General features: G+C 38.5%; 1 protein-coding gene across 5 annotated transcripts in view; it reads right to left on the bottom strand.

The window, feature by feature from the left end:
* Window positions 1–20,465, bottom strand: part of LOC5564080 (probable serine/threonine-protein kinase cdc7) — a 200,950-nt gene that overhangs the window by 28,995 nt on the left and 151,490 nt on the right. For all 5 annotated transcript variants that reach the window (XM_021857264.1, XM_021857265.1, XM_021857266.1 and 2 more), the window contains one exon: window positions 7,864–8,790. In XM_021857264.1, coding sequence (XP_021712956.1) covers window positions 7,864–8,790 — 927 coding nt within the window. The remainder of the gene's footprint in view (window positions 1–7,863; window positions 8,791–20,465) is intronic.

The raw sequence follows: 20,465 nt of genomic DNA, 5'->3' as shown, positions 1-20,465 counted from the left end.
ATGTAGCACATTAAGTAAGTGCTACCGACTCAGCGACACCCTCATATAACATATATAACATCCGAAGTTACGAACAGTAACATAATTTGCTATAATTTTGTTATTTTGTAACAGTGTACTTCAAATTCGGTAATAATTAGAGTTTGTTATGTTTTTGTTTTGTTTCGTGCAAATGTTATTACAATTTTTGTTGTTTTAACAACTAACAGCACATGTTTTATAACAACTGTTGTCATAAAAAATCTTATCAAAGGAACACATTCTGTTATAATCTTGTTGCTACCGCCTGGTCGGGTTTGTACTAGGACCAGCTGCCTTGTGGTTAGGGGCAAATGTTGGAGCCTAGTTTGATGAGTTTTTCGGCGATCGGATTACGAAATGCAGTGCAGATGATCGCTGGAGCTTGGCAGCGTGTTCAGCACCAAATTTCGAGAGCTGATGGCGGAGTCTTGTGTTTTGATATGGCTCCAACAACAACAAAAGGCGCATAATCATACCGCTGAACCGTATATTTGGGGCTCTGTTGGCCAGAGTGGGGACTGTTTTCTTTTCGGGGTTTTTTTGCGTGTTTTGCTTAAGACACTGCTGGGAACCTTGCGATGCAGCATCCTACCCCCCTCTGAGCATGAGTAAGTAGGCACAAATTTGAGGTCACTGACATTTTGCCTAGTTAGTCGAAGCTGGTCGGATTGCGTAAAAGAATTATTTTGCTTGGAAATTCTTCACACTTATCTGGGCACTCTCCGGGGTGTGACATGCGGCAAGGCGATGATTAGGTAAGCATATGATGGGTTACTTGGATGTTGTCGCAGCAGACTTTGACACTTTCCCTTTCGCGATGTTCCTATTACCAACGGTTAAATGGGCAACATGCGAGCGCAGAATTAGTCATGTGCTCGGCGCGGAACGCTAATTGGTTTGGATCACGTTTTCTGGTAAAGCTTTTCTCTTCTTCATGGCATTATATACAATCTGAGACCCAGCATGCTTCCAATAACTTCTTTAATAACTAATTTTACAGCGTTGGTGGTAACAAAATTCGTTTGTTGACGGCTGTGCTTGTTAAACAATATATCATTGTACGAAGAATGAAAGTTGTTGGTCTGCTTCAGTCAGAGTTAAGGTGATTATAAAACGAAGCCAAACTTCAAATTTTCAAGTGCACAAGAAAAGAGTATCTGACAACAGTTTGCGTTGAAAACCAATCAAATTGCTTGCTTGCTGGTGGTAATCAATGGGATAGATTTTCAATGCGGAGCGCTGTTTGGTTCCCAAGTCTGGCTCTTGAAAATTTGAGGTGTGACTTCGTCCTATAATCACCTTAAGGATTTCAACATTGTTCAGATGAGAATTTAAAATCATATGTGCATATGTTACTTAAAGATTGGATACATTCCTGGGATTTATCGTTGGTAAAGAGATGGAATTGAAATGATGGGTGCCCGCAGCAACAAGGGTATATGAAGCACTCAAGTAATAACAATTCCGAGAATAATGTAATTGAATTCAAACAGCGACACTATGACAGTATTGATCAGCAATTTTGCAAGAGTGAGTGATTTATATGCTTATAAGAATCAGAAATTGTCTTAAAATATTTACACTACCCGTAATCAGCACGGGCTCGTTAAAAGAAGTAAGTGGTGCAGTTGAATATTGAATCACCCATCAAAAATTTTAGCATCACCTCGAAACAGGTAAATTCACATGGTTTCTCGAGATTCTGATTATTTTCAAAGTAGCAATCTTCAGCAAACTTGTTTAGAAGGCCAAGAACATCCGGAGAGCAAACAGTTTGGTTTGAAATCTTGTCGCTAGGAGGCGGAAGTGAGGATGTAAAATAGAGCATTTCAAATTCTATCTTGTGATCTCTACATGATATAGAAAGTTTGAGTTTTCGGCAAAGTTCTCCAGAAAGTCATGGACATCCGGAAGCTAAACAATTTGGTTGCAAATTTTGCCGCAACATGGTGCTAGTAAGCATGTAAAATAGGGTCCTAAAGCCCTGTCCCAATTTAAGTACCAAACACCTAAGTTTAGGTCAGAAACACATGTTTACTCAACTTTTAAATGATTCTCGTTGGTTTTAATCCAAAGAACATTCCTTTACAGTTTTTGAGATTTAGTCACACCCCTCAGTTTAAACTCAAATATTGGTTATATTTTGTTTTTCGTGTCCCTTCCGAAATGTCAGATAGAAACAACCCCAGTATTAAAACTAAAAGCCCTGTGGCATTTTTGTCGACAAAGTGAACGTCAAACATGATCATAAGTGTCAAGGTTCATATTTGGAACCATTTTTAAAATTAAAGTTCAAATATGTTATAGCCGTTATTTGAGCTTGAAAATTGCTAAAGTTGTTGCAACAACATGGTCTTTCGAATGATCAAATAAAAACAAGAATTCATTTAACATTTAAGGATCCAATTGAATATTTCAAGCTATTCCTATCTTCTGATCCTTATAGGATGTTAATCAGACATGGATCATTTGGAAACAACGTGAATCAGATATGAATAACATAAAGATGAAATGAAAAAGTCCCGAATTTCTCAAACATGAAGTGAATCAGACCTGAATCACTAGAAAATGAAGTGAATCGTACCTGACGCCCTTAAAAATAACGTAAATCATTTATCACTTGAAAATGGAGCAAATCAGTCCTAAACTGCTTATACATGAAGTGAATTAGACATGAATCACTACAATTAAACGAATGACTTAAATTCGAGGTGAATGAGATCCAAGCAACTAAGCAATATGAAGCTATTCAGACCTGAATCGTTTGCATATTAAGTAATCCAGACCTGTATTACTTGAATATAAAATGAGTCTGACCTGAAGCACTTGAATATGAAGTGAATCAACATAATTCACTTGGATGTGGATCGAATCAACCATGAATTAGAGGAATATGGAGTTAATCTGCCCTAAATTGCTTGATTGAGTCCTGAATCACTTGAATATGAAGTGAAAAATTTGAAACGCTTGCATATGTGGTGTTTCAGATATGAATAATTTGAAATCACTTGAATATAAAGTGAATCAAACATGGAACAGTTGAATATGATAAATCACATTTATACATACACGAATAACTCGTTTATTGATCGAATCGACCATGAATCACTTAACCTCTCTACCAGCAGTTTCTTTTTTTTTTTTACAAAAAATATTCAAACAGTGATAACTTTTTTGTTCTTCGAGGTTTCTGCACCATTCAAGCCCTCAAAAAACTCGCCTATTTGAGGAAACTGTGACGATATTGGCCATTGGTCATCTGGATCCGGAGATATTCTAAAATTCCTAGGAGGACAGACGTTTTACCATAACTTACAGTAATCTCGAAGGCTCAAAAATTTGTCTCATGTTCGGTCATTAACTGTTCGAAACAATACTTCAATGAGAGTCTGTTGTGAAAAAATGAAGCAAATTGGTGCTACTGTTTCGGATAAATAAACATTTTTGTTTCTGGTACCAATCTGGACGTATTAAGATCTTGAAGACTTAAAAAAACATCATTCTGTAATTTTTAGATATCTTGAAGACAACTCAACCGATTTCCATGATTTTTTTTTTCAGAAAACCTCTTTATAACATGACATTGTACAACCCACATTTTTGTTTTTTTTTTATAAATTTAATAAAAACAAAATGGCGGCCAAATAAATTTTATATGGGAAATGCCGGTCCTCCAAGGAATATCTGGATATCTTCAAAATTATATGACCAATCATCAATATTGATAGATTCTAAAAATAGAAGAGTTTTATGAGAACTTGTAAAAAAAATAGTGCGAAAATATTGAAAAACAAAATAGTTATGGCTGTTTTAATATTTTTGTGTGGTGAAAAAATTAGGCTTCCTTCGCTCACTTTCACACGTAGTCAAGAGCGAGTGCGCTTTATATTTCTTCGCTGAGCGTCAAGTTAGACAAAAACGGCAACAGAACGATTCACCATCAACACCGTGTGCCGAAGGCATCCGATTGCAGTAGCGAATGATTTGTTACATTCCAATTCCGCTGGAGTGGCATTCGTATTTGAATGCTGATGAGCGCTCACTGACTGGTAATACACACGACGGAATGATTCAGAGAACGCGAAATGAATGCATTCAGTGATTGAATGGTGAATGCGTTCTGACGTGTCTCCCATTTGAAAGCAGACTGCTTCTCTCTCCGCTCCGTGAGTCTTTTGATTTTCGGGTTATCTCAATCGATTGCGATTCGTCTGGATTGCGCTCACCCTAGTAGCGTTCGGCGGTCACTGAACTTTCGGTGGCAGTAGATGCATTGCTATTTTTTTTATCGGTAGCGTTCGGGAGAGTGAGTGGATTTTCCCATGCTTGTGGACATCAATGAAATCATACATGAACCACTAGAATATGAATCAGATCTTATTCGCTACTGGATGTCTTTTACTTGCTGAGCAATTTTGCTAAAAACATGAACATTCTCTTATCAAAATTATGGGATAGATGCTCACTAGTTTGCTGAACAAGTTTGCTGAAGATTGCACTATTATCCAGCCTTTACGCTAGCTATAAAACAACAAGGGGTGATTTGGTTTTGGCATTTCTGGCTTATTTTGCTTTGCGATTCACAGAGGTACTTAGGCCACTAGAAAAGATATCCAGAGGTATTCAAAGTGTTATTTAGAATGTTAGGGGTTCTCAGAAATTTCAAGTGGTTACAAAGAGAACCAGTATATTACAACGTCCAGCGGGATTCTTATAGGGATTTATAAGGTTCACAGGAGATTTCTCTGGAAACCTGCTTGAAACGTTTGGAAACTTTTGGCAAATGCTAGGTTTGAACAAATACATCTCCTGCGTCTTCTGGGAATTTACTGCTTGAAAAGCAATATCTATATGCATCATTGATAAGTGCACTAGAATTGCCGAATTTCAGAAGATTCGACAAAAAACCTTGCCCAAGTGAACCATAGAGGTAAATTAGTAGTTCTCTACCCTATCACATGGAATCAAATTGAATCTTGTTAGAAATCTTGTTATGATCTTGAGAATCTGTCAAAGATATCGATAGAAATCAATCAAAGAATCATTGAAGAAATTCATTATTAACCTTTACGTTACCGGCCTCCGACAAGGCATTTTCAAACAGCTGCCATTTCGTCAATTTCCATTCGAATTTTTTGAAACTACCCTCAGATTACTTTAAACAGGTTTCAGTTATTTGTCATAAATGGACAATTCTGTATTCGGAACCATGTCGGAGATATTCCGGGTTGTACTGGGGTCACGAGGGTACCAAATTCGGGAAATGTGATTATTTTTTTATTTATTTCGGCTACAACACTAAAATTTTTATGTGAAAAGTGAGATAATGGTCGATTTTCATCATTTCAACATAATTTGAATAAGTGGACCGTTCCGGAACATCGTAGCCGGTTCCGCCAGGGCCAGATTGGGGACATTTTCGTTTCATGTCCAAAACATACCGTAGGACGTCTCAATCTTCGTGAATTCGAAGGAACATGTCAATAAAAGAAGAAAAACTTCGGTACAAACAGATGTGGCCACTCCAGATCCTGGCACAGGTTCCACGAGGGCCTATTTGGAGACATTTCCGTTTTATGTCCAAAATATACCGTGCGATGTCTCAATCTTCTTGAATTCAGAAGAACATGTCAATAAAGGAAGAATAAACTAAATATCCATAGATGTGGCCACTCCAAAACACCTGACACAGGTTCCGCCAGGGCCTCTTTGAGGACATTTCCGTTTTTTGTCGGAAACATGCCGTAGGACGTATCAATCTTCGTGAATTCGAGAGAACTTGTCAATAAAAGAAGAAGGTAAGAACAGATGTGGCTACTCCCAGTGTTGTGAAAAACTCAATTTCTCACAACTCACGCTTGAGATTTTTCATGCGTGAGTTGTCAAGCACGCAACTCAGTAGTCAAAAAATCACGGATGAGTTGGCTCACCTTTTTGACTCATTGTCTTGTATTTCCACAGTCTACTCTTACACGGCAATAATTTCTTGTTAGTCTGCTAAAATTATAGTAATCCTTTCTAACGTAAACAACAATATTCGGGTTTCACGAGTTTTGGCCGGGTTTTGCGACTGAATCATTTTTTACGGTTTGAGTTGATTGAGTTGATTTTGCATCAAAATCTCAAACGTGAGATTTGCGAAGCAGATCTCTAATGAGTTTGCTCTCTCGGGAGAGCGTATTGATTGACATTTGAGTGCGAGTCTATCAACACTGGCTACTCCAGATCTCCAGGCATAGGTTCCACGAGGGCCTCTTTGGGGACATTTCCGTTTTACGTCCAACACATACTGTGCGACGTCTCAATCTTCTTGATTCTTCCTTTGTCGATATGTTCTTTTGAATTCAAGAAGATTGAGACGTCGCACGGTATGTTTTCGACAATAAACGGAAATGTCCTCAAAGAGGCCCTTGCGGAACCTGTGTCAGGTGCTCTAGAGTGGCCACATCTATGAACATTTAGTTTATTTAGTTCTCCCAAATTCAAGAAGATTGAGACGTCGCTCGGTATGTTTTGGACATAAAACGGAAATGTCCCCAAGCTGGCCCTAGCGGAACTGGCTACCATGTTCCGGAACGGTTCACTTATTAGAATTATGTTGAAATGATGACAATAGACCATTATCTTACATTTTACAGAAAAACTTCAGTGTTGTAACTGCAATAAATAAAAAAATAATCACATTTCCCAAAGTTGGCACCCTTGTGACCCCAGTACAATCCGGAATATCTCCGACATGGTTCCGAATTCAGCATTCTCCATTCATGACAAATAACTGAAACCTTTTTAAAGTAAACTGACTGTGGTTTCGAAAAAATCGAATGAGAATTGACGAAATGGCAGTTATTTGAAAATGCCTTGTCGGAGGCCGGTAACGTAAAGATTAAAAATGCTCGAAACGCCTTTTAATGAAATTTGAAGATAATGCTCTTGGCAGAAACTTCAGCCATATTCAAGACCATATAAAGCCACGTGATCAATAATTATAGCCTAATAAATTGGTAAATAATATTCCTTCCAGGTTAGAGTTTCGGGTTCTTCTAGATGCTATCTTAAACTGCAGAAACTAAGACATATCCCTAAACTTTCAAATTTGACAGATTCCTTCAGATGATCTAAGGATCGCTATCAGCTGGATAACGGTACCACGAAAACTAGGATGAGAAATTCACTATGATTTCAGACATCTACCGAGATTGGATTTGAGCCAGCCGCTGTTAAGCAGAACTCAACTACGCTCGATTTTCACTCCGATGGTCGTAGATCATCTCTCTGCAGTTAATTACCGTTGGCAAAGGTCGAGCCACTTGTGCTTTTCAAACCCCCGAAAAAAACCCTGGCTAAACGTTATTCATCACGCAGTCAACAGCCAAGCAGCTAGCTCATCTAAAACTAATTTGGCCTCCCTGACGTTCAAAACCATTAAACTGTGCCACATGCAGAAGCCACAGCAGCAGCTGATCACAATCGACGACGCCTGGCTACCTCCCTTCTTACCCACCCTCCTCCTAGCGTTGAACATAACTCATTCCCGCACACTCACATAAGCGTGTGCGCAAAGGGGATTCGTTCGGTTTCCAAACAATTTACGCCAGCCGCGCGCTGCTAGACATAGATTAGAAGAAAGTTTCACTCTTTCTTCGATGCCTTTTCTAGTGTTTGACTAGAGGAAGGTATGCATCACACGCGCGCGCTCGCGCAAGTTCGTCACACTCTCTCTCTCACCCTCTCGTCATGCGCAGGGTGATGGCGTTGCAATGCAATCAGCGTTCAACTGGCAATGGGCCCGTGTGTCCGCATCAGCTGCAGCAGCCTGAAAACGGGCCAACCAAAAGCATTTACCTGGTCAATGTTGTGATGTTCGTTCATCTGGTGCAGCAACTTCTGATTGAGGTTCTTCAAATTCGTGCTGCCACCGTCGTACATGCTGTCCCTGTCGTTCGGGTAATCGTCGTAGTCCGTGTCCCGGTCGGTACTGCTGATCGCACTGCTATTACTGTTGAGAGCGCTGCCGTTCTGTGTGCTGGTGGCCGCTGCCAGAAGGGCGTTGAAATTCGCATGCGACGAGGGGCCGTTGGTCATTTTGGGGACAGCACCGTTGGTACTGCTGACGTGGCCCGTGGGGCTACTGTTTACACTGCTGGTATCTGCACTGGCGGTGTTGCTGTTCGCACTGCTCAAGTGAACCGTACTGGGACTGTGACTTAGGCTCTCAATCAGCTGCTTCTCCTTTTCCCTGTAGCAGTTGTTGTTGATGTTTCCGTTTGTGTTGGCGCTGATGTTGTTGTTGTTGTTGTTGTTGTTGTTGTTAGTGTTGTTGTTGTTATTGTTATTATTGTTGTTGTTCTTTTCTTTCCGACTGTTGCTATTACTCCGCTCCGAAACGTTGCTGAACTGACTGAGAACGATTTCCCGCTTGAACTGGTCCAATTTGGAGTCCCCACTGCCGAGGTGGTCCTCGATGATGTCTGAGATGTCCAGCATGCTGCCGCCGCTGTGACCATGGATCAGTTCGTTCTTGATCTTCTGTTGACTAGCGGCGTTGGCAGCGGCAGCTGAAGCGGCCGCGGCAGCAGCAATGGCCGCCGCAGCCGTCGAGTTCATGATTTCGTCATCGAACTGGGCATCGTCCAGTGTGTCCGAATCGAACCGCTTGGTTGACGAGAATAGACGCAGGGTTGGATCGTTCACCTGATCGCTGAAGTACACGTCCATCAGGTTGAAGAAGGGCCACTCTCGACGCTTCGGCTCCTCTGACATTTTGATGGCCTGCGGGGGAGAAAGGAAAAAATAAAATAGCATGAGATTATTGAATATCTGGTTGAGAGCATCTTGTAATTGTTTCTTGTAATCTTCCGTTCCCTTCAGACAACAAATCAAGCGAATACACAATTAACGCAATTTAAACCCGTTCGACATTCTTCACGGTGCGTTGCTTTCGGCGACGGTGCATGCCTTCATATAAAACCAATGAACGAAAACCAGAAAACGACCTTCCACTTGGCTGTCCAAATTTAACGACCACCGAACGAAAGAATAACGAAGCGACGAACCCCACACTGTGCCGCACATACAAACAAGTGACCCACTTTCGTCCGGCCACGGCACAGATTCTCACCGATGACAACGAACAGCAGCTCTGCGATGCACTGTGCTTCGCCGCAGTAGGCCGCTTTCGAGAATCCGTTATTTTCATCAAGAACCCAACCAGACGGCCTACTTCTGCGCCTGCCGCTACAGCATAGGGCTGCTGTCATCTTGGTTGTCGTCGTTGGCGGAGAAAACACGCCACGCGCGAGAAAGCCACAGCATCGCAGCTTGCCACGATGCATAAAATTTCATCTTCATGGGAGAGTTGCATTCCTCCTCATCTGAAGGTATTTTTTCCTACGAAAAAGGGCCCGGAACGGAATGGAGGAAACAAAACAACGATAAGATAAATAATGTTGCTTGATTATAAGGGGGGTAAAGGGGGGTGTACACTGGTTTGGTCTTTTGAAAAATGACAGTTTGGGTAAATTTGATGATAATCTAGCGTTGAGTACCTGCGTATCTACGGTGATCGATTTCTCTTCGTCGATTTTCAGTTTGAATTGTAACGCGATAGGGCGCAAAATCACTTGGGCACTTCCATGATTCACTTTGGTATGGGGGGTTTTTCTCAACCGAATTTTCTGAAACTTGGCTTTAGTACTACGCATATTGTGGCCAAATTTGAGATCTATAGCTTAAGGAAAACCTCACTGCCGAAGTGAATCTAAAGTGCCAAGAATAGGATCCGGCTCCCTAATGAGTAGAATTTCATTAGATTTTGCAATGCAGGAATAAGGACCGTCCAATCAGTGCGCATCGTACCTTCGTCACTTCGTGCTGTGCGTACACGAATTCTCTCTGCTCTTGGAAGTTTTTTTTAAACTACCTATAGCAATAAAACAGTACTTTTGAATGCTACAAAAACAGTACTTTTCAGTGCTAAAATAAAAAACGGTACTTTTCAGTACTATTTTTTCTACTATTGATCCCTTTACGATACTTGTTTGGACCCGTGTCTTTGATTTGTCGTTGGACCCGTTGGCGAAAGCAAGCGGTGATAATCCTTCTTGGACACCGTCTTGAGAAAAAACCTCTTAGGAACTCTTAGTCATCTTTCGTTTATTGGTTAAACATGATTGCAACTACAAACAAAAGGAAGGGTGAATCTCTTAATTCATAACTTCCAGAAAAGTGGGATTTAAAACTGTCACTAAACGTGGCAAGAATGGCGATTCTCCGGAATGCGCGCTTTCTTCCAAGGGTGAAATGGATAATGTTGATAATTGCATCGAAATGAGCAATCAGTTTGATGCTTTAGACAAATTTTCCGAACACCAAACCGAAGCAGTCTCTAGCCCAGGTTTGTTGATTCAAGTGAGGAAGCAAAGAGTTCCGCCTATCGTGGTCAGTTGTTCCGAATTCTGGGCATTTAGGCAGGAGATCTTGTTTTCCATTAGGGAAATCAAGGTCTCCTTCCAAATCGCAAAGAAAGGAGACTGTCGCGTTATGCCGGAAACTCTTAAGGTGAAGATGAATCGAACCCAAAACTCAAATTTTCAAGAGCACAAATTTGGAGAACCGATCATCCATTTAAGGTGAAAACTTAATCGATTGGTCACTAGCTGGTGGTGACCAATCGATTAGGTTTTCAGCTGAAACGAATGTTCGGTTCTCCAGATTTATGCTCTTGAAAATTTGAGGTTTGGCTTCAATTCATCTTCACCTTAAAGATCGCGAACTTCTTCTTCAGCATCTGGAAGAGAAGAAGCACAAATTTTGTTTACCTATGATGACAAAACTGAACGTTTGTTCAAAGTCGTCTTGAAAGGTCTCTCAAGTGACTATAAGTCACATGAAGAGATCAAAAATTGAATAAATGATGTACTTGGATTTTCCCCAGTCCAAATAATCATAATGATTAAGAGAACCCAATCTGGCATTGTTCGGAAAGGGCTTTCTCAAGAATATTATTTAGTGCACTTTAACAAAAACGATCTAAATAATATTAAAGCTTAAGATGTCCGTGTGACTTGGGAACATTTCCAGAAACCTGGAGGAAATTACCAGAACTCCACTCGGAGCCAAAAGTGGGGTCATGGAACAAAAACTTGCCGCATGGATGCTAAATGCATGATTTGCAGAGGTTCTTCTCACGCTAAGAACGTCTGTCCAGTGAAGGAAGTTCATATGCGCTTATTGCGGGGGCAATCATAAGTCAGATTTATGGGATTGCCTTTCACGTAGGCGAGTCGTCGAGGCTCGTGCCAGGCAGATGAACCATAATGTCCGTTACGATAATGGTCGTTATGCTCATTTTTCAGTTAACGATCGTTTGAATAGGAATCATATTAACATCAGGTGGATTATAGTCATGCTCATTCACAAACTAATTTTAATCCGTCGGGTAGCCTTTGCTGATATCGTAGCAGGTAATTTGAACTCCTTCCCTTTCCATATTACGAGAACCCGTTCTAATTGTTTCAAATCAAATGAAAAAAAAACCCTGCCACCACAGGTAACATCTACTCCTGCCAAACATCGGTCATAGAATAATTCTCAAAGTAATTCCAACGGCAAAAATTTATTTGATGAGTGCTCTTCAGGCCATTTCTCAATTCAATACCCTGATAGCCCTACATGTTTTTCCTCTTCTAGAAATCCATCTACGATTGATTTGGTCTTAACAGACTCTAGTCATCTTTGTAGAAAATTAGTTACTCATGCTGATTTTGATTCTGATACATTTCAAATATACCATGAAACGATTCTCAATCCTATCAGCTCAACTTTTAATTATTTTCGAGTCGACTGGAATATATATGAGACATATATTGACTCTAGTATTGATGTTAACATTTCTTATTGACAATGCTCTTGAAACTTTAACAAATTCCATTGTTGAAGCCAGGAGCATTGCAATCCCAAAATGTGAAGTAAAATTTGAATCCGTGATTATAGACGATGATCTTAAACTCTTGAGCCTTCTTAAAAACGTGAGGAGAAGGCAAATTCAACGCACTCGCGATCCTGCTTTGAAAATTATATGGCAGGATTTGCAGAAAGAAATCAAAAAACGTTTTTTACAATCAATAATCAAAAATTTAAAAAATCAAATTTCTCAATTGGACCCTGGCTCTGCCATGAACATTTGACCACTCATCAACTTTTACGTGTAACAAATTTGATCCGATCCAACAAATCTGAAGGCTATTCTACTAGTCTTGCTCTTCTAGACTTAGAAGCATTCGACAGTGTTTGGCATGAAGGCTTGATTGTAAAATTAAAAAACTTTCCAACATACATTGTTAGAATAATTCAAAGTTATCTGTCAAATCGTACACTTCAGGTTAATTATCAGAACTCCAGATCTGAAAGACTTCCTGTAAGAGCTGGTGTTTTCCAAGGCAGCATTTTGGGACCAATATTATACAATAAGGACTGTTCATTTTTTAAAGTGGACACTTTGGACATGCAATATCTTTTTAATTTATCAATGAAATCGAAATCGGTTTTCTGTACATCGTTCGACTAATATTGTACAATGCTGTGGTAATAAAAAAGTTACCAAAATAATATGATTTCACACTAATAAGGCACAACGTTTTGAACGGTCGATTTTTGGAGGTTATCAAAATCAAGGATTATTAAAAATCGGCAGGAAAATTCGACAATTTATATTTTTTATTTTCAAAAAATGGTTGTACTTAGAAAGCATCATCAATTAGAAGCTTGCTAAAAAATATCAAGTTATTTTTGGAGAAGCAATTTTGCAGATATCATAAAATCCTTTTTTATCATTTTTTTTAAAGAAAAATATCTTAAATTTAAATGGAACTGATATGAGTAGAATTTTAAGGTTTAAAGTACGTTCAGACGGAAGTAATAATATAGTATTTATAATAAAAATAACGTACGCCTTCATAGAGTTGCTGATTTAGTCCCCACGTCATATTTTACGCACAATAGAAAAACAAATAATTTATTTTCAGAAGACCACTCAAAGCACAATGACAATCATCAAGATTGGGAACACTGCTTGAATAAAATCAAATTTATTTAGCATGTATTATTTTCAGAATGTGTTATTCTGAGACTACCTATCAAAATATTTTGAGAAAAACGCTTACAGTTTGCTCTAGATCGATAAACATGCGTATATAATTTTAAAAGTATGGGATTTTTCAATAAAACGACCATAAAGAGTAAATTTGGTACCCAAGAATGCGGTTAAAACTCAAGATTTTGCTTTTTGTATACATTTATAGTTTCTTTAGTAATCTAAACCAGTTTTGAACACGCTTATTACTTTACTTTTTTGCTGGTAGTAAAAAGATGATGTATCAGCAAATTTGACCATAAGGAATAGATCACTAAAGTGACTCAGCGTCAGGAACTGATGGAATATTATTGATGTTTTTAAAAGCTCTACCTTAAGTTGAATAGTAAAGGATACCAACATACAATTTGTTCATTAAATTTAGGATTTTTTTCATGCGAAAAATAATGCTTAAACTTGACGAACAGTTTTTCTTAGGAGTTTTTGCAAAAACTAGTTAGTTCTTCAACCGAAAGCATTTTGTAAGTTTCTGTATTTTGTAGAATAATAGTTGAACGATGCACAGAAAACCGTTTATGATTTCATCAATAAATAAAAAAGATATAGCATAAACAAGGTGTCCACTTTATAAAATGAACAGTCCTTATTTTCACATCTGACTTACCTGAGTTACCTCAGGGATGTCAACAATCCTTGTTTGCAGATGACATAGGCCTCTCCGCCACAGGACGACGTCTGCGTGTCATCTGTAGTCGATTGCAAAAAAGTTTGGATATTTTTTCTTCATACTTGCAAAAATGGAAGATTGCAGATTGCACCTAATGCTTCCAAAACTCAACTAATAATATTCCCACATAAACCAAAAGCTCTTTATTTGAAACCTTCAAGTAGACATGTTGTCACGATGAGAGGGATTCCACTAAATTGGTCAGATGAAGTTAAGTATCTAGGGCTCATGCTAGATAAGAATTTAACTTACACAAATCACATTGAGAGCATTCAATCCAAGTGTAACAAATATGTAAAATTTCTCTATCCCCTCACTAATAGAAAATAAAAACTTTGTCTTAAGGACAACCTTTTGATATTCAAACAAATTTTCAGGCCAGCCATGTTGTATGCTGTACTAATATGTACTAGCTGTTGTAATAGGGGAAATCAGGGTAAAACCGACACTGTGGGTAAGCTCGACACCCTTTAATTTTTCATGTTTTGAGCAGATTTTCATGCAGTTTCCACTACGCTATATTTTAACTTGTGAAATGTTGTGTTTGAAATGACATTACAACTAACGCTACCAACAAACTACCAAAATAAATAACAAATCATATTGGATAACATAGAAGCAACAGCAGTTGCAATATTTCGCTATTTTTCTTTAACAATTTCGCATGTGAAATTTTTAAAATATCATTATTTGTTCTGCGTCTACATCATCATTTACTATTATTACGTTGATACAACATGAAGGAGAAATTAATTTTTGGTTTTTCAACAGCTGAAAACGCTATTGAAAAATAAATGTTTACTCGGGGTAAGATCGACACTTTCATTTGGGGTAAAATCGACACCTTTCTTTGCTTCATAATCTAACTTAAGAGTATCTTTCTAATCCAAAGACTATCTCTGCAGTTTATGTGAGTCTTAATTTTCGAATTCCAGTGAAGTTCACGGATAGCGAACTTGTTAACATGTGAAATATGACACTATATTACTTGCCACAAGCTATCATTAAGTATTTAAAAAAAATATTTCTATGTTATCACGTTTGAACTTATTTGATGAAGCTTGAAGAAATTTTTCTCTTTTAAAATTGAAGAATTTGAATTATTTTCACATAGAATTTGAAATATTTTCACATAAATTAATCTTATTGTTTATTTACAAACCATGGAGTTCGTCAGTTTTTATAATCTGAAAATAATTACACTTTTCTGTTTTGTTAAAATAAAACAGTGTTTATTTTCACAATCATTCGCTACATCTTCATATTCATAAGCGTTCCATGAACACAAATTAAAAATATCCATGTGTATTCACCCCAACAATATAATTTTAGCATGGGACATTTGCATTTTTCACATATATTTAGTGGAACTTTGGCCTCGCCTCAATAATTTACGTAATATGTTAATAATCCCTTAAAAGAAGGGTTCATAAATGTCGAAAGTCATGTTTAAAGCATTCTTTTAAATATGCAATGTGATGGAGATGTTCACAACGTATAAATTCTGCTCAAAGTTGATGTGTCGGTTTTACCCCAACAGGGTGTCGATCTTACCCGCACTCTCAATTGGCTCACCTAAAAATAATGAAATTTCAATTTGATTTAAATCACTATATAACCTTAATATATCATACAGCGATCGCAAGGATTGATAGATTTATAACCAATTTGTGATTCTACAACAATTTTAGGTTCGTTTAACAAGCGAAAGTACACAAATTTTATCAATAAGCTTAGGGTGTCGGTTTTACCCCGAATTCCCCTACCAGGATGAAAGCTCTGCAGACAATTCAAATTAAAAATTTGAAAATGATTCTGAAGCTTCCTCCCTGGTATAGTACCAAAAAAACAAAACAAATAAAACAAATGTCAAATAAAAAATATTAATTTCAGGCTAAAATTGTTACAATCTTCTATTGCCACGATTAATGCGTTATATATTTAGGTTAAGTTAGGTTAAATAAATTGAAAACGTGTTTTGTTCCCTTTTACAAGCAGGTGAAATCAACTCAACTGTAAAAAATCTGAACTGCTACGGCAAATGAAATGTAATATGTTGTTAACAAAATGTTAATAAAATCTTAGATTTGTTTTACCAAATTAGGATGATAGTGTTGTCTAATAACACAGAACACCTAGATATAAGAAATGAATGTAATTTTTGGAATGATACTTATAAAGAAATAAACAAAAAACAATAGCATATACAGTTAACTCTCCCTTACTCGATATCACTAAAGTGACTCGATATCGAGTTAGAGAACCATAGTAAAAGTTGATTTTCATGGTTACCTCGATGGTCCCTTGCATCGCAGTTGCACTGGTTTTGTGTTCTGTAACTCGATACCTCCCTAACTCGATGGACTCTTCAATATCGAGTAAGGGAGAGTTAACTGTATTAGAGCCAAATTTTTCTACGTCACGCCATCCTGATTATCCGCCATTTTTAAATCCCATCTCTGCTCATCATCTGAAATGCATAATGGCACATGACCGATAAAAAAACTGTCTAAAGAACTATCCAAGCCATCTGACATTTTCTCTGCCTTGAACCCAATTGTGAGTCCAATCACACAGCTACACGCCTCCCAAAGGCGAAGCAGGCACAAAAGGAAACTCACCTAAAGAATACTCAGCCAAGAGCCAAGAAAGACCCATAAAAAGAGAACACCGAAGAAACAGTAAGAACCACTGACCCAATTTCCAGGCAGCAGCAGCAACCAACCAGACACACACAGGTACCTTTCCATTGAGGATCTGGAACGAAAATCCAGACGTAGAAAGACGGCGCAACCGGAGATCATTCGTTTCGATTCTAAGCCCATCCCAGCCTACTTCGTGCCTGGTTGGTTGGCTGTTCCTACAACAAAGTGCTCCCTTCCCTGTCCTCTCCTCCACAGGTTGGCTGCTAGAAAAAAAGCATAGTCTACTTGTGGTCCGGGTGCCTTCTAACGGATCTCTTGGCATGCTTGGATTGGCAGCGGCACAGCACTGGAACAGAAAACCCAACCAACCTTACAATCCGTACCGACGAAGTCTTCTGGAAACGGTTTCATTAGTACGAAGCTTTGGATTTACGGACTAGATTGAATTGGAGATGAGCTGGGAACTGGCTCAGAACGATGTGGAATAACGGCTCTATAGGAAAATGAAGCTATTGGTAGATCGGAGGGTCAAGCATTTGTCGGACAGAATGTCTCCATTATTAGACATAGCGTCTCAGAACCATCTTCCAAAACCGATCAAAGCATCGTCAAGCACCCAGTGAAAACCTCCCAAACCCATCGATCCGTTCGCTGATTGCAGGTTTACATCCGTCCCGTACACACACCTCAACAGGTCAATCAATTACGGGTCCATCTCCGTTCGTGCCGCTTCTAACACCAATCGATTAGCTGCAAATTGATGGCTTTCTTCACTTTCCATCTTGTAATTTTGCAACTCGTGGCCGCGCGCGCCGTCATCGCTTCGGTCTTGCGTCGGTCAGGAAATATTACCCTCTCTTCCTCCTCCTCATCTTCCTCATCATCGTTCGCTTTATTGCTTTGGTGCACACGGAAAGAATAGGCTTTTTGTGCGATCGTTTCCTCTTGTTCCGTCCTTCCGTCGGTGGCTTTTCCCACCAATCATCTCGAGCGAAGATGTAGCTTCTGGATGCTGGATGGAAGGGGATTCCTCCTCCGGAAAGAAGATGGCCGGTACCGTTGCACGACTCAGCCAAGCTGACCTACATTCTCTCGTCGGGTTTGAGACCGAATAATGGCCGTAGAGGTTGGGGTATGCTTTCTTTGGGGTTTCAGCCTAGATTTCCCCAGAATTGAAAGAGCGGGAGAATCGGGCGCTTCGCCAATAAAACCCCATGGTAGAGCGTGGGCAAGAAAATCTAGGCTACTGAAGAATGACGTCCTAATGCTGGGCTGGGGAACAATGCCAAAGTGTTCTTTCAAGGGCAAACTGTACGGAAGTAATGTATCTATTAGCATTTCGCTGCGCCAATTTCATCAAGAACTATGAACGTCATTAGGGACAATCCGACTGCTGCTCACAGAAGGATCAGGAAACACCTGGGATTCCTTCATTAGACAGTAATGGTGTTATCCAAGGAGACCCAGACGACCCAACAGAAAACCAAAGAAGGTGTTGATCTGGTTTGTCAAAATAAAAACAATGACACGTGCCAGTCTCCATGTCTATAAGGTTAGAAAGAAAGGTTCAAACTGAAAAAAGCAAAACACGATAGCCAGGAAGCTATACACTACGGAGACGAGGGGCTTTTTTGGTCACCTTCTTCCTGTCATTACGCTTACGACCGGTATTATGCGGATAACACCGCTGTTCTGTTATCAAAAGTACATGAGTAACTTGCTGGAACTTTGTCCGTATGAGAAAATTTCGGCCGCCACGAACGTCAAACTTCGTAACTGCCTAAATAGTGGCAAGATTCTTTCAGAAAATCTGCTTTGAAAACTAGTTGGAAGTTTCATGTAATTTTGATTCTAGTATGGTTCCATAAACCAATATCATAGATGTAAGCTGCAAATGAATTATTCGTTAACTAATAAATATTGACTTGAGAAATCTTTGCAAGAATTTGCAGAAGTAATCCCCGGATGAAATGCAAAAGACAACTCTAGAGGAATCACTGCATGAATGTATTGAGCAATCCCGAAGGAATTGCTGTGATGAACCCTGTAATGAACCCTGCTTGAATCTTTGGTAATTGTATGACCGGTGGATTTTTTTTGGTGTATATCTGAATTAATTCCTGGTGAAATCCTTGAGGAATTTGCTCGACTTATTATTGGAAATACTAAGTAGGAACTCCTTGAGTAATCCTCATAGGGATTCCGGGGACAAACTCTAAACAACATTTTCCATGAGCCTTGGAATTAGCCTAGTGGGGTTTCTAGAAGAATACCTCTTAGAATCTTCTGCCCTAACAAATGAAGATCTCAATGGAAGAATCTCCGGATGAATATCTGGCAATTACAAAGATTTTTCATCAATTTTAAATGTTGAGGTCTTGTAATGAACGATCTTAATAAATTTCTAATTTGAGCCTAAGTATAAATTCTTGAATGTAACCAGCCTTTTTCTAAAACAATGATCGATCAATTTTCTGAAGAGACTAGTGTGTTTTAGCTTTTTATGTTACTAGGTATCTCACAAGTTTTTTTTCTCAAGGTTATTGTTTGAAGTCTATCAACAACCACAGTAAAAATCCTATTTGCAAGACTGCCGCTTAAAATTACATCAAGCATCTCGTCAATAAACTTCCAACAGGAATCCTTTAAGAATTTAACGAGGATCTCTTAACATTCATTTATCTTATTATTCCAGGAAATCTTGTACCAATTTTGCCAGCAATTTACGGATGATTTTTAAAGAAGTTTGCTATGTGTCTGATCAAGATAAATCCGCTAAGAATCTTTTTATAAGTTTCACAGCTTCCCGAGATGAACTAGCCCAGGGCTAAAAATCTCGTTAATAAAGATAGAAATAAAAAAAACTTCCGTTATTTTTATTGAGATCTCGAAAGCATTGGGCTAGGGATCTCGCTTGGAATTCATGAAGAGCCAATCATAAAACAGTTTAAGTTTTTGTGAGAAATCCTTCAAAAAACTTCATAGGAAATCGACGGTTTTTTCAGCACGATTCTGAAAGACATTTGTCAATGATCTTTTCAGGAACTCATGGAGTGCGAGATGCTAGGCGGTCGAGCTCCCCTGGTTTAATTTTATAGTTTCGGCTATGTTTTTTTTATAAACAGTAACTCCGCTGAATGATTAACTATTTTTGTTGATATGCCCAACAAAGGAGAAAAAAAAACTTCACAGAAATTGCAAATTGTGCTTTTTGAGAACAGTTTCAAAGTCGAACATTTCCGAAGTTGTTTTTTGAACAACTAAATTCAATATGAATTTAGAGAAAGATATAATTTAAACATTCCTACTGTTTTGGTACCAATTAGAATAGCTTTTCCTAATATTTAATTCTAATATTGTTCACCACGTAGAAAAAAGCAGGACAAAACTTAAAATATGCAAAATAAATCAGGACGCCTCAAACGAATCTTAAATCAGAACATGTCCTGCTAAATAAGGACGGATGGTAACCCTAGCAAGAATTCTTATATGAGTCCCTCGCTGTGCAATCATCATATGGATTTTGAGAGGTGTTTCTAAATGTATGCATTAGAAATTTCTGTTTTATATTTGAAATCGACGACGTTTACAGGAAAATTTGTTAAATATATTTTATCAAACAAATTTTAGATGTGTGCAGAAAAACTGCTTCTGAAGTTTCGATCATTACGATGACGGGTTCTTCAACGTTAACGTATTACGAAGTTAATTAAGAAAAGTTTACTAAAGCACTTGTTTGAGTATGCTTAAAAGTATTTCGCTATTTCTCTAAAGCATGGCACGAATAAATGTACTAGAAAACTTTGAACATTTGTACGAGAAGACATACCTCAAACTTTCGCCGCTCCGTTGTATGGAGAGACAAAGTGGTGTAACCACGAATCAAAACAAAACACTACTTAAATTGAGTAAAAAAACGTACAAAAACGTCACAAGTAACTGAATGAATCGGATTATTATTTTGTCTTACGATTTTTGTGGG

The sequence above is a fragment of the Aedes aegypti genome, chromosome 1 (assembly GCF_002204515.2).
Source record: "Aedes aegypti strain LVP_AGWG chromosome 1, AaegL5.0 Primary Assembly, whole genome shotgun sequence".
NCBI classification, from domain to species: Eukaryota; Metazoa; Arthropoda; class Insecta; order Diptera; family Culicidae; genus Aedes; species Aedes aegypti.
The sequence above is the reverse complement of the archived record's forward strand: the minus strand, read 5'-3'. Positions and strand labels throughout refer to the sequence as shown.